We start from the raw sequence: 18927 nt of genomic DNA on the forward strand, positions 1-18927 counted from the left end.
GCTTGCTGCCTGCACCTGCACGTGTCTAAAAAGACAACCTGGGGATCTGAATGGGACTAAAGAAACTTCTTTTTTTTTGCAAACGATGGTCTGACTTTGGACTGGCTTTGCAGAACCTGTAGCCAAGTTTCTCAGCCCATCCACAAAACTGTTATCACCTCTTTCCCTCCCCGCCCCAGGGGGACAAGCAGGTCCTTTCTACTCTATGTGCAAATGACTCTGAGCCCTCCGCTGAGCAGGACAGCGAGGTGACATCTGCCGAATTGCTTTTGGTGGCATGGCACTGGCTTTCTAACCACAACCAGGTGGCCATGCCCGGAGCCACCATCAACACTGGAACTGCTGGCCGAGAGCCGTCACTCTTAGTGCCGAGGAGCAGCAACACCTACCAGCAGCTGCAGCTGGTGGGGATCAGAGACACTTGCCCAGTTACACCTAGCCCTCGCCCAGCAGGTAAATCATATCTAGGAACTTCTCCACCTACCTGAGGTTTCTTGTCCCTTTCCTCTGGAGAAGGTTCTGTTTCTCTGTATACCACAGCTTTGGTTACCAGCATGTCGGGATGCTGTAGTTTTGCCTCTTTGATTGCTAAAGCCAGTGCCTAGAAACCAGAACGATGCAAGACTTTATCGTCACTCTCCTGGAATCTGGTACGTTGCTCTCAGCCAGACAGAACCAGCGGACAGAAAGCAGCTGGAGCTGAGTGGGACTCCAGGAGGACACAGATGCAGAGGTTCAAGGCTGAACCCACAGTAGCCTGGCAGAAGAGGCTGAAGCCCACCACTGATCAGAGATTCATACACTATTGGGATGCCCCATCCACTGCCTTTCTCTTGCTGTTTTTTTCTGTAGAGATGTGCTGTGTCCCAGGCTCCCTGCTGAAACCCAAGCAAAGGAACAGCAGCACTTCTTTCTGCAGCAAAACCCTAGAAAAATCTACAATAATAACCTAATCAAATTTATTATTATAGTCCTAAAAAACCCTAAAAATTATTTTAGAGCCTTTTAAATACTTTAGCTCTTCACTTTTTCTTCTTAAGCAACAAATCCCAAAGGGTTAGGCCACAGGAAAAAGACCCTGTGGCCCTAGAGATTTGTGTCAATCTCTGTTATTTCATCATAAAAGTTTGTCACTTTTTGTTCCTCTATCATGAGGGCAAATGCAAAACACCATCACCTGGAGTAAGTCAACCTGTAGTGAGACTGTGCTGGAAAGAGAGGAAGAACCTGGGTCACTTTGGAGTATTTCAACAGAGAAAGGGCAACTGGAAACGTGTGTTTAAGAAGATTAAAATGTGATTCCATCGCTAGGCTCTGTGCTGGGATGTACCCTTTACCGCTGCTTCACTGCTGCGGCGGGTGCTGATGGGAGCTGGGCTGGGGCTTCACATGGGTGTCACTGCACCCTGTGGGGACCTGCACTGCAGGACACAGCTGGCAGGTTTGAGGCCTCGGGGGTCAGTTTTCGGAAAGAAGATGTAAACAGGTACAAGCCAGAACCAGAAGCATGCGGTGCCACAGCCGGGGGCAGCCAGAGCCACGCAAAGCCAGGCCATCCTGCTCCTACCTGGTCCTGGTCCACGTCTTCATCTCCCGTGATAATGATGCGCTTCTCTATTCGGGTCTCGGAAAACCCTCCTTTCACAGTCTGCACAACGAGAAGGAAAGCACTCACCCACAGCTGTCCGACAAGCCAGCTCCTGGTGGATGTAGCTCTGCCCACGGGAGAAGGGACAATGCCAGCATCACCTTCAGAACTCCCCCTGTAATTTAGCCTATCTCCCACGACCCTTGACTCAGTGCATGGTTAGAGCTGGCAAGACACAGCTACCACAGGTGGGGAGGAGAGGAAAAGGGCTGGGTGGCAGGTACCGAGCACCCCTCCTTCCTGCTCAGGTCCCTCACTGAGCTTCTGCTTTCACTTATGTGCGCTTAATTTGGGAGTGAAATGCCCTTGGGTGAGGTCCTCTGACACAGCCTCGTCACTCCCATCATTCCCTCTGGCCTTCACCACTCCAGCTCCAATAAACCCACTACACCCCATAGCTAACACAAGGTGAGATGCTCCAGCACTGGTGCTGTGGGCTTCTGGGGCCAGGGGGTTCTGGGGTCTGGCTCTGGGTACAGCTGGGAACACTCACCCTGGTCGCACAGGCAGGGACTCGCATGCTGTCCCAGGTTACATTGTAAGATGTGCCCCAAAATATATTCTATTACCATCTTCAGGAGCTGTTGAGACCAGGTGGGGCGGTGCTCCCTGCCTCCCCCCTCTGGACTATCTCCTGTTCATGGGCACAACAACGCCTTATCGCCTGACCCATCGATAACTCCCTCCTGGACTATCTCCTGTTCATGGCCCATCAAGGAACTGCCTCACGACTCCCCATCCCAGTGTGAGATGCTCCGCCCGGGGGGAAGGAGCCAAGCAGTCCATGCTAAATAAAAATGGAGATCTCGAACACCCTAGCAGCCTTCTTCCACTGGATTCCCAGAGGAGTTTTTCCCCCCACTGGAGTTCCAGAGGACAAGAGCTACCTGCCGACCACTGGACCTTCGGAGGAAGACCAGACCCTTTTACAAGAGCCCTGCTTCAACAGAACGACATCCATCGCTTCAGGAGGGCTGCAGCCAGCATCTTATCGGACTGCTACTGCCACCCTAACAGGGGGTCAGGTTGTGTTTCTGACTCTGTCAGTGTAAACCAGTGGGTGGTTGTTTTTTTTTTTCCCTGCCTTGTGTTATATATACATATATATATATTAGTAAAGAACTGTTATTCCTGTTCCCCATATCTTTGCCTGAAGGCCCGTTAATTTCAAAATTATAATAATTTGGAGGGAAGGGGGTTGCACTTTCCATTGCAAGGGAGGCTCCTGCCTTCCTCAGCAGACACCTGTCTTTCAAACCAAGACACAGGCACAGTGCTGGCAGCCTAATTCAGAGTCCCTTGCACCCCTGCAGCTGGCTTCAGGAGGTCAGTGACACTGCACGCTGCCCTTCCTTCTCGCCCCAGTGACTCCCTGCCCTCCCAATGCACCAAGAAGCAGAGACGGGCACAGTGTGTGTTCACAGTCCCCGGGGGCGGTACGCAGGTAATGAACCCCCGGCGCCTGGCTGTCCTGGCCTGCAGCCCCCCATGGTCACGCCTGGCTGGATGGGACAGGCAGCACAGGAGGGCTGGAACAGGCTCAGGGTGCTCAGAGCGAGACATGGGGTGCTGTGCTGGTTCGCCATCCCCCACGGGACAAGCATACGTGTTTTCAGCTTGTAAGGAGGAGAGGGGCATTTTCTACTGTACCAAGCACAATCTAAATCCACCCATCCTCAAATTCCAGTGGCTTGCATCAGCAACCCTCCTGGCTGCCTCCTTTGGAGCTGCTCTTACCTTGGTAACGTGGGTAGTGGTGGAAGTGGAGAGGGTTTCCGCGGTGGCACTGAATATGCTGGTGAGCACCTCCTTCCCAGCGGAGCCGCTGGTGATCTGCAGGACAGAGAGCAGTGGCATCAGCGGGGCCACCACAGGAGCCCCTCCAGTGCCGGCTCCCCAAGAGCTGCAACCTTCCCACCGGGATGCACCTACTCAGCCACGTGCAGGAGGGGGAGAGAGTGGCAAGGGGAAAAAAAGACACTGCACTATGCTTCCAGCTGGACCTAGGTTTTTTGGGGTGGCCAGGGAGAGGTTTCCACAGCTACCTCATGCCCAGAGCTGCAGGAAAGGGCCTCTGCAGCGGCTTCAGGAGAATGATTTCACGGCTGTGTTTCGCTCTTCCCCACCCATCCTCAGGGCCACCCTAAGTGCAGAGCTCTCAGGCTACCTCCAGCTTCGTCCACCCGCTTGGCGTGGCGTGGGCTGGGAAGGCTGCGCTGGTGCCCCAGCCACACAGTGCCACGTACGTTCTCCCTGCTGCACCAAGTGAAGAGCCTGGGGCAGCATGTGGCGTTTGGCCAGGCTTGACTCCACCGAAATGAGGCACTCGAGAAGGAAAACACTTTACACAGGCAGGTCTGCTGCTGGGCAGAGTTGCTGATGGCTGTCACCTCCACTGGGAGTCAGGAGACTTTGTGTGTGGCCTTGGGTGGCCAGGCAGGACACTTGGGCTAAAAATATCTCAGCCCGCTATGAGACTTTACCAGGGACTGGGCTATTTTTTAGGAATTATCCTCCTCCAGCAGATACTCCAGGTGCCTATCTGGCACAGGAGAAAGGCCATGGGCAGGGGATCCCCTGCCATCTCACTCCCCAACCTTCTCAGCATACTTCTGCTCTTCCCAGTACCAACACACCAGGTGGTACTGGGAGCATGGGAGGGCCCTGTGGGACCAACCCCAACCCACCCCCAGCCCCGCAGGGCTGCCTCACCCCCTCCCCACCACTCGGGCTGGCTGGTGACACCATGTCGCCCCCCTCACCGGTGAGAGGGAGCGAAGGTCTGTCACAGGAACAGCCCCTTTCCCAGCCTTGGTGCTGTGATCCTGAAAGAAGAGCAGACGGGCATGTTGGGTCGGACGCAACGCAGGGGCAAACATGGCAGCTCACCCTCCACAGGCATCCCCAGTGGGGCAGGGTCCCTCCCGCCAGCACAGCTGGCCCCAGTCACCCTTGCTGGAGCAGAGGGACCGCAGGGGACAGCGGCTCCCCCATGTCTTGAGGGGCCAGACCCGCTTACTGAGGTCACCAGTGCTGTCTCTGCGGTGCCAGTGTGAGCAGCGGCTGTGGCATCCCTGCTGCCCGGGGTGCCTCCTCCCACCTGCCGGGGCAAAGCAAACTTGGTGAGCCTGGAGGTGCCAGGGAGGGGGTGACAGTCGCAGCGATGGTGTGGCCATCCTTGCTGCCAGAGGAAGCTGGGGACAGCCATGGAGCTGCGGACATGCACGGGGCAGCATGTCTGGTGGCTGTCACCCTCAGGAGACATCCCCATGTGCCAGCACTGCCCAGTGGCGTGGCAGATGGGGCCAGGGCTGTACACAGAATATCTCTGGGTGGGCTTTGGTTGTATGTTTTGGGGACTCCAGCAAGACAAGGGTGAGCAGAGGCCCCCAACCGCCCCACTGAGCCACCTGCCCTCCCAGCGCTGCTGCCTGGGGACAGGTTTTTCTGGACTGAGGCTTGCCAGAGCCATCGGGGAGCAGGAACACAGGAGGACGGAGCCACCATGTCACCTGGGCTGCCTCTGTGGTGCTGACCCGGTGGGGAGCTGAGCTGTCTGCTTCAGGCTTCTTCATGCCCGGCCCCAGGCCGACGGTCACAGTGTCCGTTTTCGGGGCTGATGGCTGCAGAAGAAACACAGCGAGTCAGGCACTGGGGCACGATGCCAACAGCCCTGAGTGCTCCTTGTGCAAAGCATCCCTGCCCCACTCCTCTGCAAGTGCCACACACGTATGATGTCTTGCAAGCGTCACGTCGAGACCTACCTGGGCAAAGAGCAGAGGCCAGGCTGCTGCTCTGGGCAGACGGCCACCATGCAAAATGCCCCGTCTGACTGACATACCCCAAATCAGACCTGATCCATGGGGTTTTCAGGGATTTTTGGGATAGATTTATAGACATTATGAGTTAGGTCAAAACAGACTTCAAAAGGTGGATGAGACCCACCAATTCCATTTCACTCACGCCCCGCAGCAGGTTTATGATCTGCACCAGCTCCCGGCATACCCAGGGTGTCAGAATCTCGGGGGAATGGAGACACGTTTCCAGCACTTCCCCGCTTCAGGAAACTGGAGCTGCCAAAGGCTCCTGCACAGGGGATGCTCAGCCAGTGCTCAGCATTCCCGAGCCAATGTCCTCCCTGCCCAGTGCCGGCCATGAGGCACACAGAGTTGATCACCCAAGCCCACAGCCCCGCTGTGACCCCACAGCCCATGGCGTCGGATGCTCCACACAAGGGTTTCCAGGCTGGCTCAGAGAAAGCTCCCTCTAATTCCACAGCGTTTCCCTGGCTCCAGGTCTGGACTCACCCTGGCAGCTCCAGGCAGCATTGGGAACTTACCTGCCAGGGCTGGAGGGCTGCCCCGGCGCTGACTGGGCAGGAGATGGCCCTGGCCCGACGCAGAGGCAAGGCTACGTTTCATCCGAGCTGGGGCTGGTTCTACTGTCCTCTCCCTGTGGCGTACACTCAACTTCCACACGCATGCCACATGCATTTTTCTTATCCCCGTTACAATCACTCCCAGCACAAGAGTGACCCTCCACGAGCTTTGGAGTGGTCCCACAAGCTACTCTGTAAATCCCTCCCAGCCCCGGCATGACCAGAGAGGTTAGTCGGCAGCACATTTCTCTTCACTACACAAACTGGTCACTGACTTCATGCAAAACACAAGGACAGAGCCGTCGGTTAGTGACACGTGCCCTTCCCAGCTGCTGACATGCTGTACGGGTGCGAGGGACAGGGTAGGCAGCCAAACGCAGGCGATTAAGAGATGACCGTGACTTCTCCTGGTTAGCAGATGCACAAAACACACGACAGAGCCATGCAACACAGATGACAGTGTGCGTCGGGGGAAAACAGCTACCCCAGACAGGAACCTGGGGATGTCTGAAAGCCAGCATGCTCTTCCAAACCACCGTGGGAGTGCATGCCAGTGAGGAAATACTGCACATCAGGACAAGGAACACGGAGGCGTGATGGCACTGAGACAGTCTCGGTGGAATGGTGTCCCTGTGTACCTCTAGCTGGGAGACATCTGGGCTGGGCTGGGAGATCTTCTCCCTGCCTTTGATATCCTCTTCCAGTCCGGGAACTACTTTGTCAGTGTGCTGGAAGGAAGCCAAGCCTTCGTCTTCCGTTTCGCTCTTGTCCTTGTCCAGCTCGGGCAGGCTCCGGGAGATGTCCTCAAAGGCTGTGCCATGGAAGTCACCGATCACTGTGAAGTCCACCTCTGCTTCCAGGCTGGAGGTTGAACTGACCGTGATGCTGGAGCACTTGCGCTCGATGGCCAGGTGGTTGTCCTTCAGAAAGACCGAGTCCTTCTCCTGGTCCTGCTCCTCATCGCCGGTGTCACTCTCAGGAGCCCTGTGCCGAGGCGGCTTAGCTTTCTCCTCGGCGCCCTCCCTCAAGCCCGCTCTCTGAATGAGACACAATGGCGGAGAGAGACGGAGACAGTGAGCACCGCGTGGTGCGGCAGCGCTGGCAGTGGCGACAGGGGAGAGGGGAGGAGGAGGGGGAGAAAGAAGGCTGCAGCAAACATCACAGAGTAGAGTCAAACACAACTCAAGCATGGAGACTGAAACCTTTCTGACAGCAGCGACTTTGCAGGGGTGGGGTATGGGGAGAAGGGTTATTCAATCTGATTTTGCCAAAAGTCTATTGGTAACTAATCATCTCAAAAAAGGGTCAGTCACACAGAAAAGCTTGGCCAGCTTAGAGGCACGTCAGTGCACCTGCTGGAAGCAGACGTATGCAAAACAACGGGTCTGTTAAGAGACATTCAGAAACAGCTCAGGCGCCAGTGCTAACGTCGTATGTCAGTAAGGTTGGGCACACAAAAAAAAAAACGAAGGGAAAGAAAAAGAGAAGAGTTTGAAAGAAAAGGGCCTCATCAGCCACACATGGTGAAGGAGAAGCAAAGGAGTGTGCCAATTCCACTGAGCATCCGCGGGGGCCCTGCGGAGAATCGTCCCAGGGGGAGGAGGACCAGCCCCACCAGGGCCACCCACCAGCCCCACAAGCCAGAGCGGCTGCCTGGGCCAGGGGGTGAATCTGCCCCACCAACACAACGCTCCCCTTCCACAGGCCTCAGGCAGCCAGGAGTGAGTCTTAGGGATGACCTGGTTGAGTGTTTGGTCAGTGTAATTGACAGCACGATCAGAGCCAAGGGATGACCTCCCTCCGTTAGCTCTTCTCCAGACATGGACATACCTCTCAACTCCGCCATCAGAGGGCACATTACCCCTCGCCACGCTTTGCCATGAAGCCGTGGGAAATCTAGACCCATGCTGGGCTTTGGGAAATCTCAACCCATTGCTGGATTTTGCATCTCGCTCGAGGCAGTTCTCCCTTAGGAACAGCTCTAAGCCCACCGATGCCAAAGGAAACCCACCTCCTGGACTCTGGTCCAAGCATTTGCAGCCAGAGCCATCCCCACCATGGGCCAGACTGTGCTGGCACAACCTTCCCTTGGCACTGCTGGGAGGTTGAGAGGTATGAGAAACAGGGTGTCAAACAAACTCAAGAGGAACACACCTGCATACAGGCTTTCGTGTGTGTGTGTATGTATAAATCTATACATAACAGCTCTGCAATGGGGAGAGGAGCTGGAAGCACACAGCCCTCAGCTGGTTAAGGTGAGCTTTCATACTACGGTAAGAAGCACAGTTAGTAAAACAGCACTGAGACCTGGAAGACCACTGGAACAGCAGTCTTTACATTCTCTTCTTTCAGGCTGGATTTTACTGACGGGTCAGATAAATCCTTTTCTTCCTCACTTGGTTCCTGAGATTTGCTCTGGATTAGAGAAAATGGTTAGTTGTAAGGAAATGAACTCTATAGGAGCTGATCTAGCGCTTACAAGAGTGAGGAAAGCTATTTCATCATCCAGCCACCAGCTTGCCGAAGACAGGGGAGGGTGGGTGAGGCCGGCGAGCTAAGCAAGAAGGGATATCAACGTAAGAAATGCAAGGGTGAAGCTGGAAGCGTGGGCACGCTGCTGCTAGGTGTGTGTGCGTGTCTGTGACAGAGTTGCAGCTCCTTCAGCCACCCCCCGTCTCCCTTTCCTGCTCCTGGACATGAAGCTTGGCTGCCCACTCTTGGGTTTAGCGAGCGGCATTCTCCAGGGAGCCAAAATGTTGGAGGGAGTCACAAAACAGAAGCTGATGAACCAACTGGCCAGCGGGTCTGCATTCAGCAAATAAGCCTGACCACACACACATACATAAAAGGACAGGGGATGCAAAGCGACTGCTGTCAGTCAATGGATGTGTGAGGAGCCACTGAACATGATAATAAAGAGCCACACAACATGCGCATGAACTTTCCATCCGGACAGTTCATTGGAGGAGTTACCACGGCTTCTGCCAGTGTGAGTTCGCAGCCAGAGTCGGGGGAGGCCAGGTCAGCACTGTCTTCTCCTTCGTGCTCCAGGTCAACAGAAACATCTTCCTTCAGAGAAAGAGGCTGGGAGGCGTCTCCTGAACCAGCCCCTTGCCCAAGGGCCAAGAAGCCCACACTGGACACAGGTCCCACTGGCGGTGAGGTGCAGCCTGTGTTCAAAAGCATGTCCTGTGCCAAACCTGTCTTCCCCTTTGCTTTTGCTGATGTCTCAGCTTCAGGAACACGCTCTTGTCCCTCCTGGGCTGCCCTTCGCTCCACTTCGCTTTGCTCAAACATCTTAATCTTAGAGGCCACTGAGGTTTTCCTGTAGCTCTCGCTGTCGTGCCAGCTACCTGGGGCCACAGTGACATCTCCGTGCTCCTGGGACACGGCTCCTGTCCTCCCAGCCATGCATATCAATGACCCAGACTCTATTTGATGTGTCCCACTGCTTGCTTGCAACTCTCCTTCACCTTCACAGACCAAGGCAGAGAGCTGGTACATCTTGCTTCCTTGACACAACCCTGGTACGGGGGAGTGGGAGTGCGGAACATCAGCAGCTTCTATGAGAGGAGACTCATCCTGCAGTGGCTGCCCTGGAGCAAGGTCACTGTCCCTGGTGGTTTCTCCTACTGTAGAGCTCCTGCCCTGCAGATCTTGTCCCACGTTAAACTCCAAGCCCTGGGGTGGCTCTTGCGCTTTGGGACCTGCAGTGTGGAGCAGCCCTCCAGCCACTGGACTCCCTTGGGACCGGTCCCTTATTATGGCCTCAGCCTGTTGTTCTTGTTCTTCTGCCTTGGGAGGCAGCTCTTCCATGCAAGGCCTTTTGTCATGGGACAATTCTTCCATCCCACAGCCTTTATCGCTGGTCAGCTTCTCTGATGTGGGCCCTATGTCCTGGGAGAGCTCCTTTATCATGGGCTTCTCCTCCTGGAGCGGCTCTTCTGTGGCAGGGATTTTGCTCTGGGTTGCCCTCGCTGTGACAGGGTCCATGTCCTGGGCCACCTCCCCTGTGGCTGGGTCTCTGACCTGGATCAGCTCTGCTGCAGCGTCTGTGTTTTGGGTTGGTCCTCCTCCAACAGGACTTGCACCTTGGTGTGGTTTCCATGTGGCAAAGCCCATGTCTTGGGGTTGTTCTTCAGATTCAGGATTGGCACTCCTGGTTATTGCCACCTCTGCCGAGGGGTTCACATCCTTGGGCATGCCCGCATCTCTTACAGGGCTGGTGCCCTGGGACACGTCTCTGCCCCGAGGCTCAGTGCCTGGGGCTGGCTCTGCAGGGAGAGGGCTGGACTGCTGGGGAAAGGGCATAGGGGAAGGAGTGATGGGCTTATCCCCCTCCGACCCCACAGTGCTGTGAGGGTGGCTCCGCTGAGGCACAGCTGACAGAGGTGACTTGGTTTCTATCTCTTCCATCTGAAGAACCATTCTGGCACTTTCCTCCTCATCACCGTCTGCTCCAAGCCCTCCCGAGAGCCCCTCCACTGCTGTGCAGATGTCTGGGCTTTGTACTGGACTTGCTCTGTGCTCCTCAGCCCCACGGCCATCCCCTGCCAGGCCACTCGGCTTGAAGCCTCCCACTGGGCTGTGCAGATCTGTCTCCTCTGGTCCCACCTCTCGGGAACATGGTAGGGCTTCACCTCCCTCGGGTGCTTCACAGCCTGTCAGCCCAACAGATGCTTTCTCTTGCTGTAGGGGCAGCCCATCCTCTCGCCCCCAGATGGGATGTCCCACCAGGCCGGACCCATCACAGCCTATCCTGGGCTGCTCCAGTGCTTCAGCAGGTTTTCCAGACACTGCCCTGTGTTGCTGACTTGCTGAGGAAGGGGGTTGGAACCCTTCCACTGCAGGTGCTGCGTGCCCAGATCCCTCTCCAGATGTGCTCACAGTGGCTTCTGGTCTCTCCTCCAAGCCAAGCCATCCACCAGTCTCCGAGAGCAGGTGTGCTTTACTGTCCTTCACCTCTCCATCTGGATCTCCTAAGTAGATGATCCTCTGGGTTGCAGAAGTCTCCAAGCTGTCATCACTAGGCTTCACTTTAATTTTAACGAGCTCTGTGGCTGCGGCTGGCACTCCGGCCTCCTGCTTCCTGGCAGCTGCAGAAGCATGCTCCTTGGAGACCACCTCACTTTCTCCCTGGGCAGGCTCTGGCCCCAAAATCTTGTCCCTTTGCCTCTCTTCAGGCTGCTGACATGGTTTGGGCAGACCTGGAGCACTGGTGGTTGCTTCCTTGCCCAGCTCTTGGGGCTCCTCCTCTGCGCTCTCAGCTGGCAGGTGCTCTGCCTCCTGGCTGGGCTCCCCCCTGGTTTCCTTCTCATAGATTTCATCCTCCCAGACAGACTCAAAATCCTCTGGACTAGCAATCATTTTCGCTCTTGTCCGGATATCCAGGGCTGCATCTGCTGGCTCTTCCTGGCCTGCCACTTCCTTGGCTTTCCCTACCGCCATCTCCACTTTCGACATGCTCACACTCATTTTCACCTCTGAGGTACCTGCGTGTGCTTCTTCTTTCTTGACTCCCAGAGCTTTCTTTAGAGCTACCACTTCCAGCCTAGGAGTTTCTCTCTCTATAAATACCCAATGCTCCGAGCCCTGCATTGCAATTGGAGCAAGAAGAGTTAGCGTTAAACACACTCTACCTAACTGCTGATGTCTGCTGTCATAAGTAAGAGAGAGCTGATCTGCCTCAGACAGGGCTGAGGCAGGACTAAATTATTACTATTTTTATTATTATTATTATTATTATTATTATTATTATTATTATTATTATTATTCATGCAAGCGTTGAGGCAGGGCCTATACAAAGAGCCTGGCAACTAGCTGATGGACAGAAGGGACTGAAAATAAGGTGGCTGATGCCATGACAGGGACTGAACACCTCTGTCCTCTCCAGGGACCTAGTTTTGCTCTGGGCCGTGGCTCAAAGATATATCTGCAATATCTGCAGTTTTGTTGGAAGTACAGAAGTGGGAGCAACGCTCCCAGCAGACACATTAACAGCCATCGGGGCATCTCCCACAAGGCAGGGGAACACAGCTGGGTAAACCCAACTGGGACTCCCCATCTGACTCCTGCTTTCAGCTGGCTCTAGCAATCTCCATAAGCAAAGGGTGAGATTTCATTGTAGGCAACGGTCTGTGTTTTGAGTAGCTTCACTCCCAGCTTTGTCCACGTGCCCTAAGATTATGTCAGACTGCCAGGAGCATGAGCAACGAAGGAAAGCACCTTTAGGCATCAGAGAGGCCCCTTCCCCTTCCTACGAGATGCTGCAGCTCAGATTCACTCCACATCCATCCTTCCTTTCCAGCTCTCCAGGGAAGTCTCATCAGAAGCAATTATTTAGCAGAGGTTTCCAGCAATGCTGAAACCAAATGCGTCAGAAAATGTAACCTGTAAAAGGTTACCTGTGAAATGCAAAAGAAGACCAGAGGCTCGGCAGTGGAGACAGCTACGGGCCCTGCAGCAAGGACCAAGCAAAGGATGTGGAGCATCCTGCAGCAAGGACACAGTGGGTATGTGATACACTACACAGCGTATCTGCGCTGCTGCACAGGGGAGGATGCCAGATTACTGTTACTACGAGCACTTTGCACAGTCACATGTTTGTCCTGCAAGACAGCTAAAGACTTCACAAGTGCCAAGAACAAAGCACTGCTAAATTTCAACCACTTCTGGAACAGAAGGTAGAAAATGACCCACAAGAAGACAGCAGCAGGAAAACATTTGCCCCGATGAGGAAGCCCAGCAGCCTCCCCAGCCATCCTACCGTAGGCAGCACAGGCACGAAGGGCAATGCTGCGGGCATGGTCCTGCGGAGTTCACCATGGGGCTGGCTCTGCCCATGACACCTTAACAGCCATCAGGGCATCCGTCATGAGGCAGAGCCAGCGCCACTTCTGCAGGCTGGGCAAGACTGACCCTCTGTGGCACCAGGACGCTCTCCAGCCCCAGGGAGGGGGGTGGCTGGCTGCCTGCTCGCTGCTCCAACTAGGAGAAATCATCTAGGAAAAGGCGAGCCATGCCCCAGGCAGGGTGAATATTTGGAGCAGCTGCACTCAAAATGGAAACCTAATACCTGAGACTGTATAAGGGGAAACAGGGGGGCAGAGGGAAGCAGAGTGAGAGGGAAGGGAGAAGAAGATGAGATTAGAGGACAGAGAGAAAAGAGGAAAACCAATTACTAGTGGAAGGGCTTCCACAAGGAAAGCCCCCATCAAGAACAACGCCACCTCCCAGTTCCTGCCTTCTTTACCAGGTGCCAAAGAAAGGAAAGGTCCCCAGGCACGGTGCCCCAGGGCAGCACCCGGGCAAGCGGCAGACCTCATGCCTGTGTCCCGCCCCCCCCCGCCCCAGGCCCTGGCAAGAGCGTGGCTGCCCCCTGAAAATCGCCCATGAGCGCCAGCAGGGCTGTGCCTGGGTGGGAGGCACCACGGCGGCTGCACACAGGTACGGCCCGCCGCTGGCCCCCTGCAAGAACGCTGAGCCCCCCAAGGGCAGAGGCGGGTGCAGGCTCTTCACCGCTGGGACGGCACACGTGCACGGCGAGCCACGCCACACACATGGCAGCGAGGGCACCCCCCTCTGTGGATGGAAAACGGATCCTTGCCAGGGACCCTGCCATGGCACCGGCACCCTGCCACAGCCATGTGCACCCGTCCTGGAGGAGCCAGGTCTTCAGGAGACCTGTCCCACACCAGCTCCCTACAGCATCGCTTGCACAAGCCTCTCTGATACCCCTTTACCCTGCACTCCCAAGCACCATCTGCTCTCCAGGTCCCTTCCTCCACACTTGCCTCCATTGCAGGTTTTCTTCCTTCTGAGTCCATGGAAATCACAAGAGAGGCAAGTCGGTGACTGCCAGGAACAGGAGGTTGCACCTAGGTCTTTCACAGTTGGGCTTGACCCATGAAAGCAGCATCACCACTAACGCAGTGGCTGCGCTGGGTCTGCCACGAGGCCCAGGTTGGTCTCTGGCATTCCCTCAACTCCTGTTCAGTAGCAGTGCTAGTGGGCAACTCAGCCAGAAGACTGCTTACTTTCTTGAGGGTACAGCAGCTTCTTATCTGCTCCTGCACCACATCTCATTGCTGAACTCTTTCTGCAGCCAAGGCAAGGATGGACAGGTTATGAGCACATGTTCAGATCTCTTCAGTGAAGCCCTCTCGTCCTCCTTCTCTGGCAGCAAACCAGAGTCCTTTGGAGGAGACCTTCCCTGGACAAAGATGATGAGTTTCTTCAGGCTCCTTCTCTGAGTTAAGGTTTGAGATATATGCTGTAGATCACAAAGCCTTAAGACAAGTCTTCTGAAGTCTGGAACAATGTGTTCATCCACAGCAGCACCTCTTATCCAGTAAGGAAAACCCAAAAGTTCCACATTTATTTCCAAACCAGCTTCCTTCTCCTCAAACTTTGTTGGGATGAGCACAGCCCACTCCAAGGGAACAGCCAGCTACTCTGTGGTGTGATCTGAACTCTGCTCTGGAGGGCTCAGCGCCAGCTCTGGCCACAGCTCTGGTTCCACAGTTCATGGCAGCCCTTGTGTCTCCAGGGCTTGAGGACTCTCGTGAATGTTCAGAGCAAAAATCTGGATACTTGGGTACATCCCACCAGGAAAGAAGAGGACTTCTGGAGCTTTGGAGGTCAGTAGGCTGGCAGCACAGAGTGTGTGCCAAGGCAGAAGCTGAGTCTAAGAAGTGATGATGCTGGGAAGTGTCTGTCCATAGAGCGACCTTAACTTCCCACGGGATAATTTACTTTCACACTTCCCCTCTGCCCTTGCCAACGCATCTGCTCCAGGAACAGGAGCGTTGGTAAGGCCACTCTCACAAGAGAGAGCAAGCTGGTACAAAGGATAGAAATGGCAGCATGGAGCAGAGACAGCCTTGTGCCCCTGCCAAGGCCCATAACCTCGGCAGAGCCCAGGGCAGGCAGAGGGCTTCTGCCTTTGGCATTCTTTAATGTCCCTGCCACCTCAGGGAGACCCAGCTCACCTGAGAGGGAAGCACAAGCCTCAGAACAAGGAGAGGAGAATAAGTGAATCCGAGACATTGAGACAACACGCTGGGTTGCTTTGTCATCCAAAGCTAAAGAGACTCCAAGCACCTCCCAGCTCAGCATTATGGTCCTCCAGCAGGAGTGGGACTGAGCGATGGAGGGGAGGGTGGAGCTGCCTGTAGCTGGGGGTGACACATAGCCCAGCCTCAGCGGGTCTGAAGCCTGTGGGCACCGAGGGACTTTCTGGCTGAGCATGATGAGAGCTCCAAGCTCTGCTGATGTGCTGTCCTCACGTCATCACACTCCTGGGGCCAGAATTCCTCATGGCGACCACAGGCAAGGAGAGGACAAGTTCCCACATATCAGCTGCTGAGTCTCAGACACTAACGCCTGCAGAGAAATCACCGGCGAGGCCACCTTGGCACCTGCACCCCAGCACAGCCCTGACACCCTGAGGGTCTCCGGAGGGCAGAAGGGAAGACTCTCTGAATCAACAGATGTGTGTGCACTTCACTTCTGCTGTTTCTGTTCACCAGCTCCTAAATACTGGCACGCAGAGGGTCCCAGTGTGGACCAGAAGATGCTGCTGCAGAGCCCAAGCTCCACTGAAGGTGCCTGTATCCCTGCTGAAGCCCGAGGTGGTGCTGAAGCCCGAGGTGGTGCCGAAGCCCTCACTCACGCCCATACTGCCTCCAGCCAGCCCAGGTTCAGGCTCCAGCTGTGCTGGCAGGGCACAGCCTGCTGTTGCTGGCAACTTCTGCACTAAGGGAGACGACAGGGAGCAAGAGTGGGACCAGCCTCACCCCTGCCCCTGCCTCCTCTGCCCCCCTGCCCAACGCTGCCCCTGCTCTGCAGGACGTGCACCCCAGCACCGCTGGGCACCACGCTGCGGCGTGGCAGGGTCCAACCACACCAGAACCAAGTCTCAAAGACCAGTTTTATTCTGCTCAGTGGTATCTTCTCTTGGCTGCCCTGGGAAACAACCACCATCACGTGAGATAAACCCTGCAGGCAAGCAGTGGCGAGAGCCCACGTTCCCCACCAGCGGGCACTGCGTGAGGACACTGAAGGCAGCATGACCCTGATTTGTGCAGGCGTAAGTCCAACATTTCTGACGCCTCCAGAGATGCCCTACCTATTTCAGGGTGCCTGGGCCTGGGGAACTGTAACTGTAGCCCAAGTGAAAGCACAAGGGATTGCTAAAGACGACTTGTAGCTGCCTGTCTGCCTGCACCTGGAGCGGACACCCACAGAGTGCCTGTGCCATAGGGTCAGCACTGCCTCGGGACCCCCAGCATGGCCCCCTCAACCATTGCCCAGCCAGCCCCAGGGGTGCACAGCAGGGCTCCACTGGAAGGTCTCTCCAGGGCCCTGTCTCACAGCCCAGAAGAAACAGTCAGAGGAGCAGATTTCACCAACAGCCCTGTCCTGGTGAGGGATCCCACCCATCACTACAAAGGGGACCCTCCCAGGGGGGGCAGCAAATGGCTCAAGCTCTGCTCAGAGAGCAGAAGCCGCCTCGACAGGCAGGAGGGTCGCAGGGGGGGGCAGGGGCAAACTGTGAGAGTGAGGGTTAGGGAGAGAAAGAGGATGGTGACAACCTCAGGAGAAGAGACAAGGCTTTTCTGCGTGAAAGACTCCATGCTTAGGGAAGCTCCATGCTCAGATGCAAAATCGTCTAGGGTGTCCTCTTCCATCATCTGTGCCAGCACGGAAACCCCAGCACCCACAGGGAAAGGGAGAGAGAAAGACAGAGAGAGAGAGAGAGAGGGAGAGAGGGGGAGAGAGAGAGAGAGAGAGAGAGAGAGAGAGAGAGAGAGCACATGAGAAGGAATGAAGGAATAAATGGTAGGTGGGTGGGTGGATGGATGGATGGACAGAGGTCACAACTATGTCAGCTCTAGATGTTCCATTTACATCTCTGCACTTCATATATATTTGCTTGCAAAAGAGACGTGAGGTGAAGTCCCTCTTCCCAGCTCAGTGCTTTGACGGGGCTGTGAGCTCACCCCTGACCAGGTCTCCCTGTAGCCCCAGGTCTCTGGTCAGCACTGGGCACCAGCAGACACACATCCACATCACACACCGCCCCCCCGCCCCCAGAGACCCCCTGGCCCGGCCGCCTTGCAGTGCCCTGCACCCTCCTCGCAGCTCAGCCCCACGTCCTCCCTTGCTCTCCAAGACTGCCCAGGGTCCCTCCAGGGCAAAGCAGGCCCTGCGTGTGGCATCCACCCCGCCTGGAGCCAGGCCCACCAGTGCGGGCACAGGAGTGGCTCCAGAGCCCCCGTGGGGGAGAGGACACCGTGGAGGGGAGAGCAAGCAGGGAGGTCCCTGGCAGGGAGAAAGCATCCAGGCTGGCAGCCAGGATGCACTTGCCACACACTGCCCGTACCGAGCCAACCAGGAACCCAGTGCCAGAGCCCCCCACTGTGCCCCTTCCACGCCCCTACGCAGCACTGGGGGCTCTGCACGTCCTGGCACCTCCAATTCCAGCTCCTCAGGCGCCTTCCTTTCACACTCGCGGGCTCACCACAAAGCCAGGAAGGGGGGACGTGTGTGCACGATGCCAGTGAAGCACGGCTCACCCCTCCACCTGCTCCCATCACCCAGGTTCTGGCTGGTGAGAGCACCATGGGGCACCTCTGCGCCAGCGCCTCGTCCCGCTCTGCTGCCTCCTTGGGCAAGAGCTGCACCGGGCACTGCCACGCAGCAGCGCTGCTGGTGTGAGGGGTGAGGAAAGCCCCATCTCATGGGGCAACACAGCCACAGCACAACTCTCAGATCCCCCCTAAAACACAGCCCTCCAGAGAAGGATGAGAAGTTCAACCCCACGCAGTGCCTGGGCACAAGGGGAGATCACCACCAGCAGTGTGGAAACAGCTCGTTACAAAACTTAAGAGACAACGACCTGGCCAAAGGCCCCCTCACTCCACCCCGTGTCCCCACCACGTAATTTCCACCATGCTCCCCCAGGGTAGCACAGGAGGCAGAGACGCAGAGCCCAACAGCTGAGGAACACCTTCCTGCGAACAACCCGATCCCCCCTGTAAGAGAAGCAGCAGAACAAACCTCGCTGGCCTTTTCTGGGGTTCCCTTTGGTGTTTCATCCTCATGCTTGGGTGAGGAAGAGGCTGGTGAGGAAGGCAGCCTCCTGTCCCGGTCCCTGTGAACCAGCTTGCTGTTGGGCTCCTTCAGGGTCCGTTTCAGCTCATTGATGCTGGCCTGATGCTTCAGCAAAACATCTTCTGGCTTGTCTAAAAACTTGGGGAAGGAGAGAGGAAGGGAACTATGACTAATGCACCAGTCATGGCAAAAGAAATGAGCAGGGGCACTGGGAGGGTCTGCTTCACACTGGGCTTGAATTTAGGGTCTCAAGAGCCAAATGAACAGCATGTCAGAGCACCCTGGTCTGCAGGTCTCACTAAGACTGTTGCAGGGGGCAGCAAAAATGCAGCACGTGGCCGAATGCACGTGGCAGGTTTCCCTCTGTGAGGGGCACAGCATGTCCCTTCGGCATCTCCAGCACTGCCTGTTGAGGACAAGCTAAAGCCACCTGGAGGAAGAGAGTGGGCTTTCCCTTGGGATCAGCACAGGATTGGGCCCTATTGGAAACACCAGCAGCCTCCTCTGTTGCTCTCTTGTGCCAGGCACAAAGGGAGCCCGAGCCACTGTCCCAGCAGGGCAGGAAACCAGCATTTCCCATGGATCTCCTTTAAAGTGGGCTTCTGCCAAAGGGCAGGAGGTCAAGGGCTGGTCAGAGATGTCCAGGTTCACCATGGACCAGCCTGGGCCCAATGGCAGCCTGGGGTGGAGTGGGGTCTGGCCGGCTGTGAAGAGACGACAGCTCAGAGCGCTCAAGTGCAAGGTGGAGTTTAGGCATTAGAGCATCGTTTTGTGACGGTGCAGG

General features: G+C 56.0%; 1 protein-coding gene across 1 annotated transcript in view; it reads right to left on the reverse strand.

Moving 5' to 3' along the window:
- Nucleotides 1–362: 362 nt before the first annotated feature.
- The window catches only part of EPB41L1 (erythrocyte membrane protein band 4.1 like 1), a 28350-nt gene continuing 9785 nt past the window's right edge, over nt 363–18927 (reverse strand). Inside the window, exons 13-24 of the mRNA XM_086474939.1 lie at nt 18090–18281; nt 16622–16720; nt 9000–11618; nt 8334–8441; nt 6665–7063; nt 5161–5271; nt 4668–4748; nt 4411–4473; nt 3386–3481; nt 1568–1648; nt 485–601; nt 363–401 (exon numbers count right to left, since the gene is read on the reverse strand). Of these exons, the coding sequence (XP_086331065.1) occupies nt 363–401; nt 485–601; nt 1568–1648; nt 3386–3481; nt 4411–4473; nt 4668–4748; nt 5161–5271; nt 6665–7063; nt 8334–8441; nt 9000–11618; nt 16622–16720; nt 18090–18281 (4005 nt within the window). The remainder of the gene's footprint in view (nt 402–484; nt 602–1567; nt 1649–3385; nt 3482–4410; nt 4474–4667; nt 4749–5160; nt 5272–6664; nt 7064–8333; nt 8442–8999; nt 11619–16621; nt 16721–18089; nt 18282–18927) is intronic.

The sequence above is a fragment of the Leptosomus discolor genome, chromosome 17 (assembly GCF_034619465.1).
Source record: "Leptosomus discolor isolate bLepDis1 chromosome 17, bLepDis1.hap2, whole genome shotgun sequence".
Taxonomy (NCBI): domain Eukaryota; kingdom Metazoa; phylum Chordata; class Aves; order Leptosomiformes; family Leptosomidae; genus Leptosomus; species Leptosomus discolor.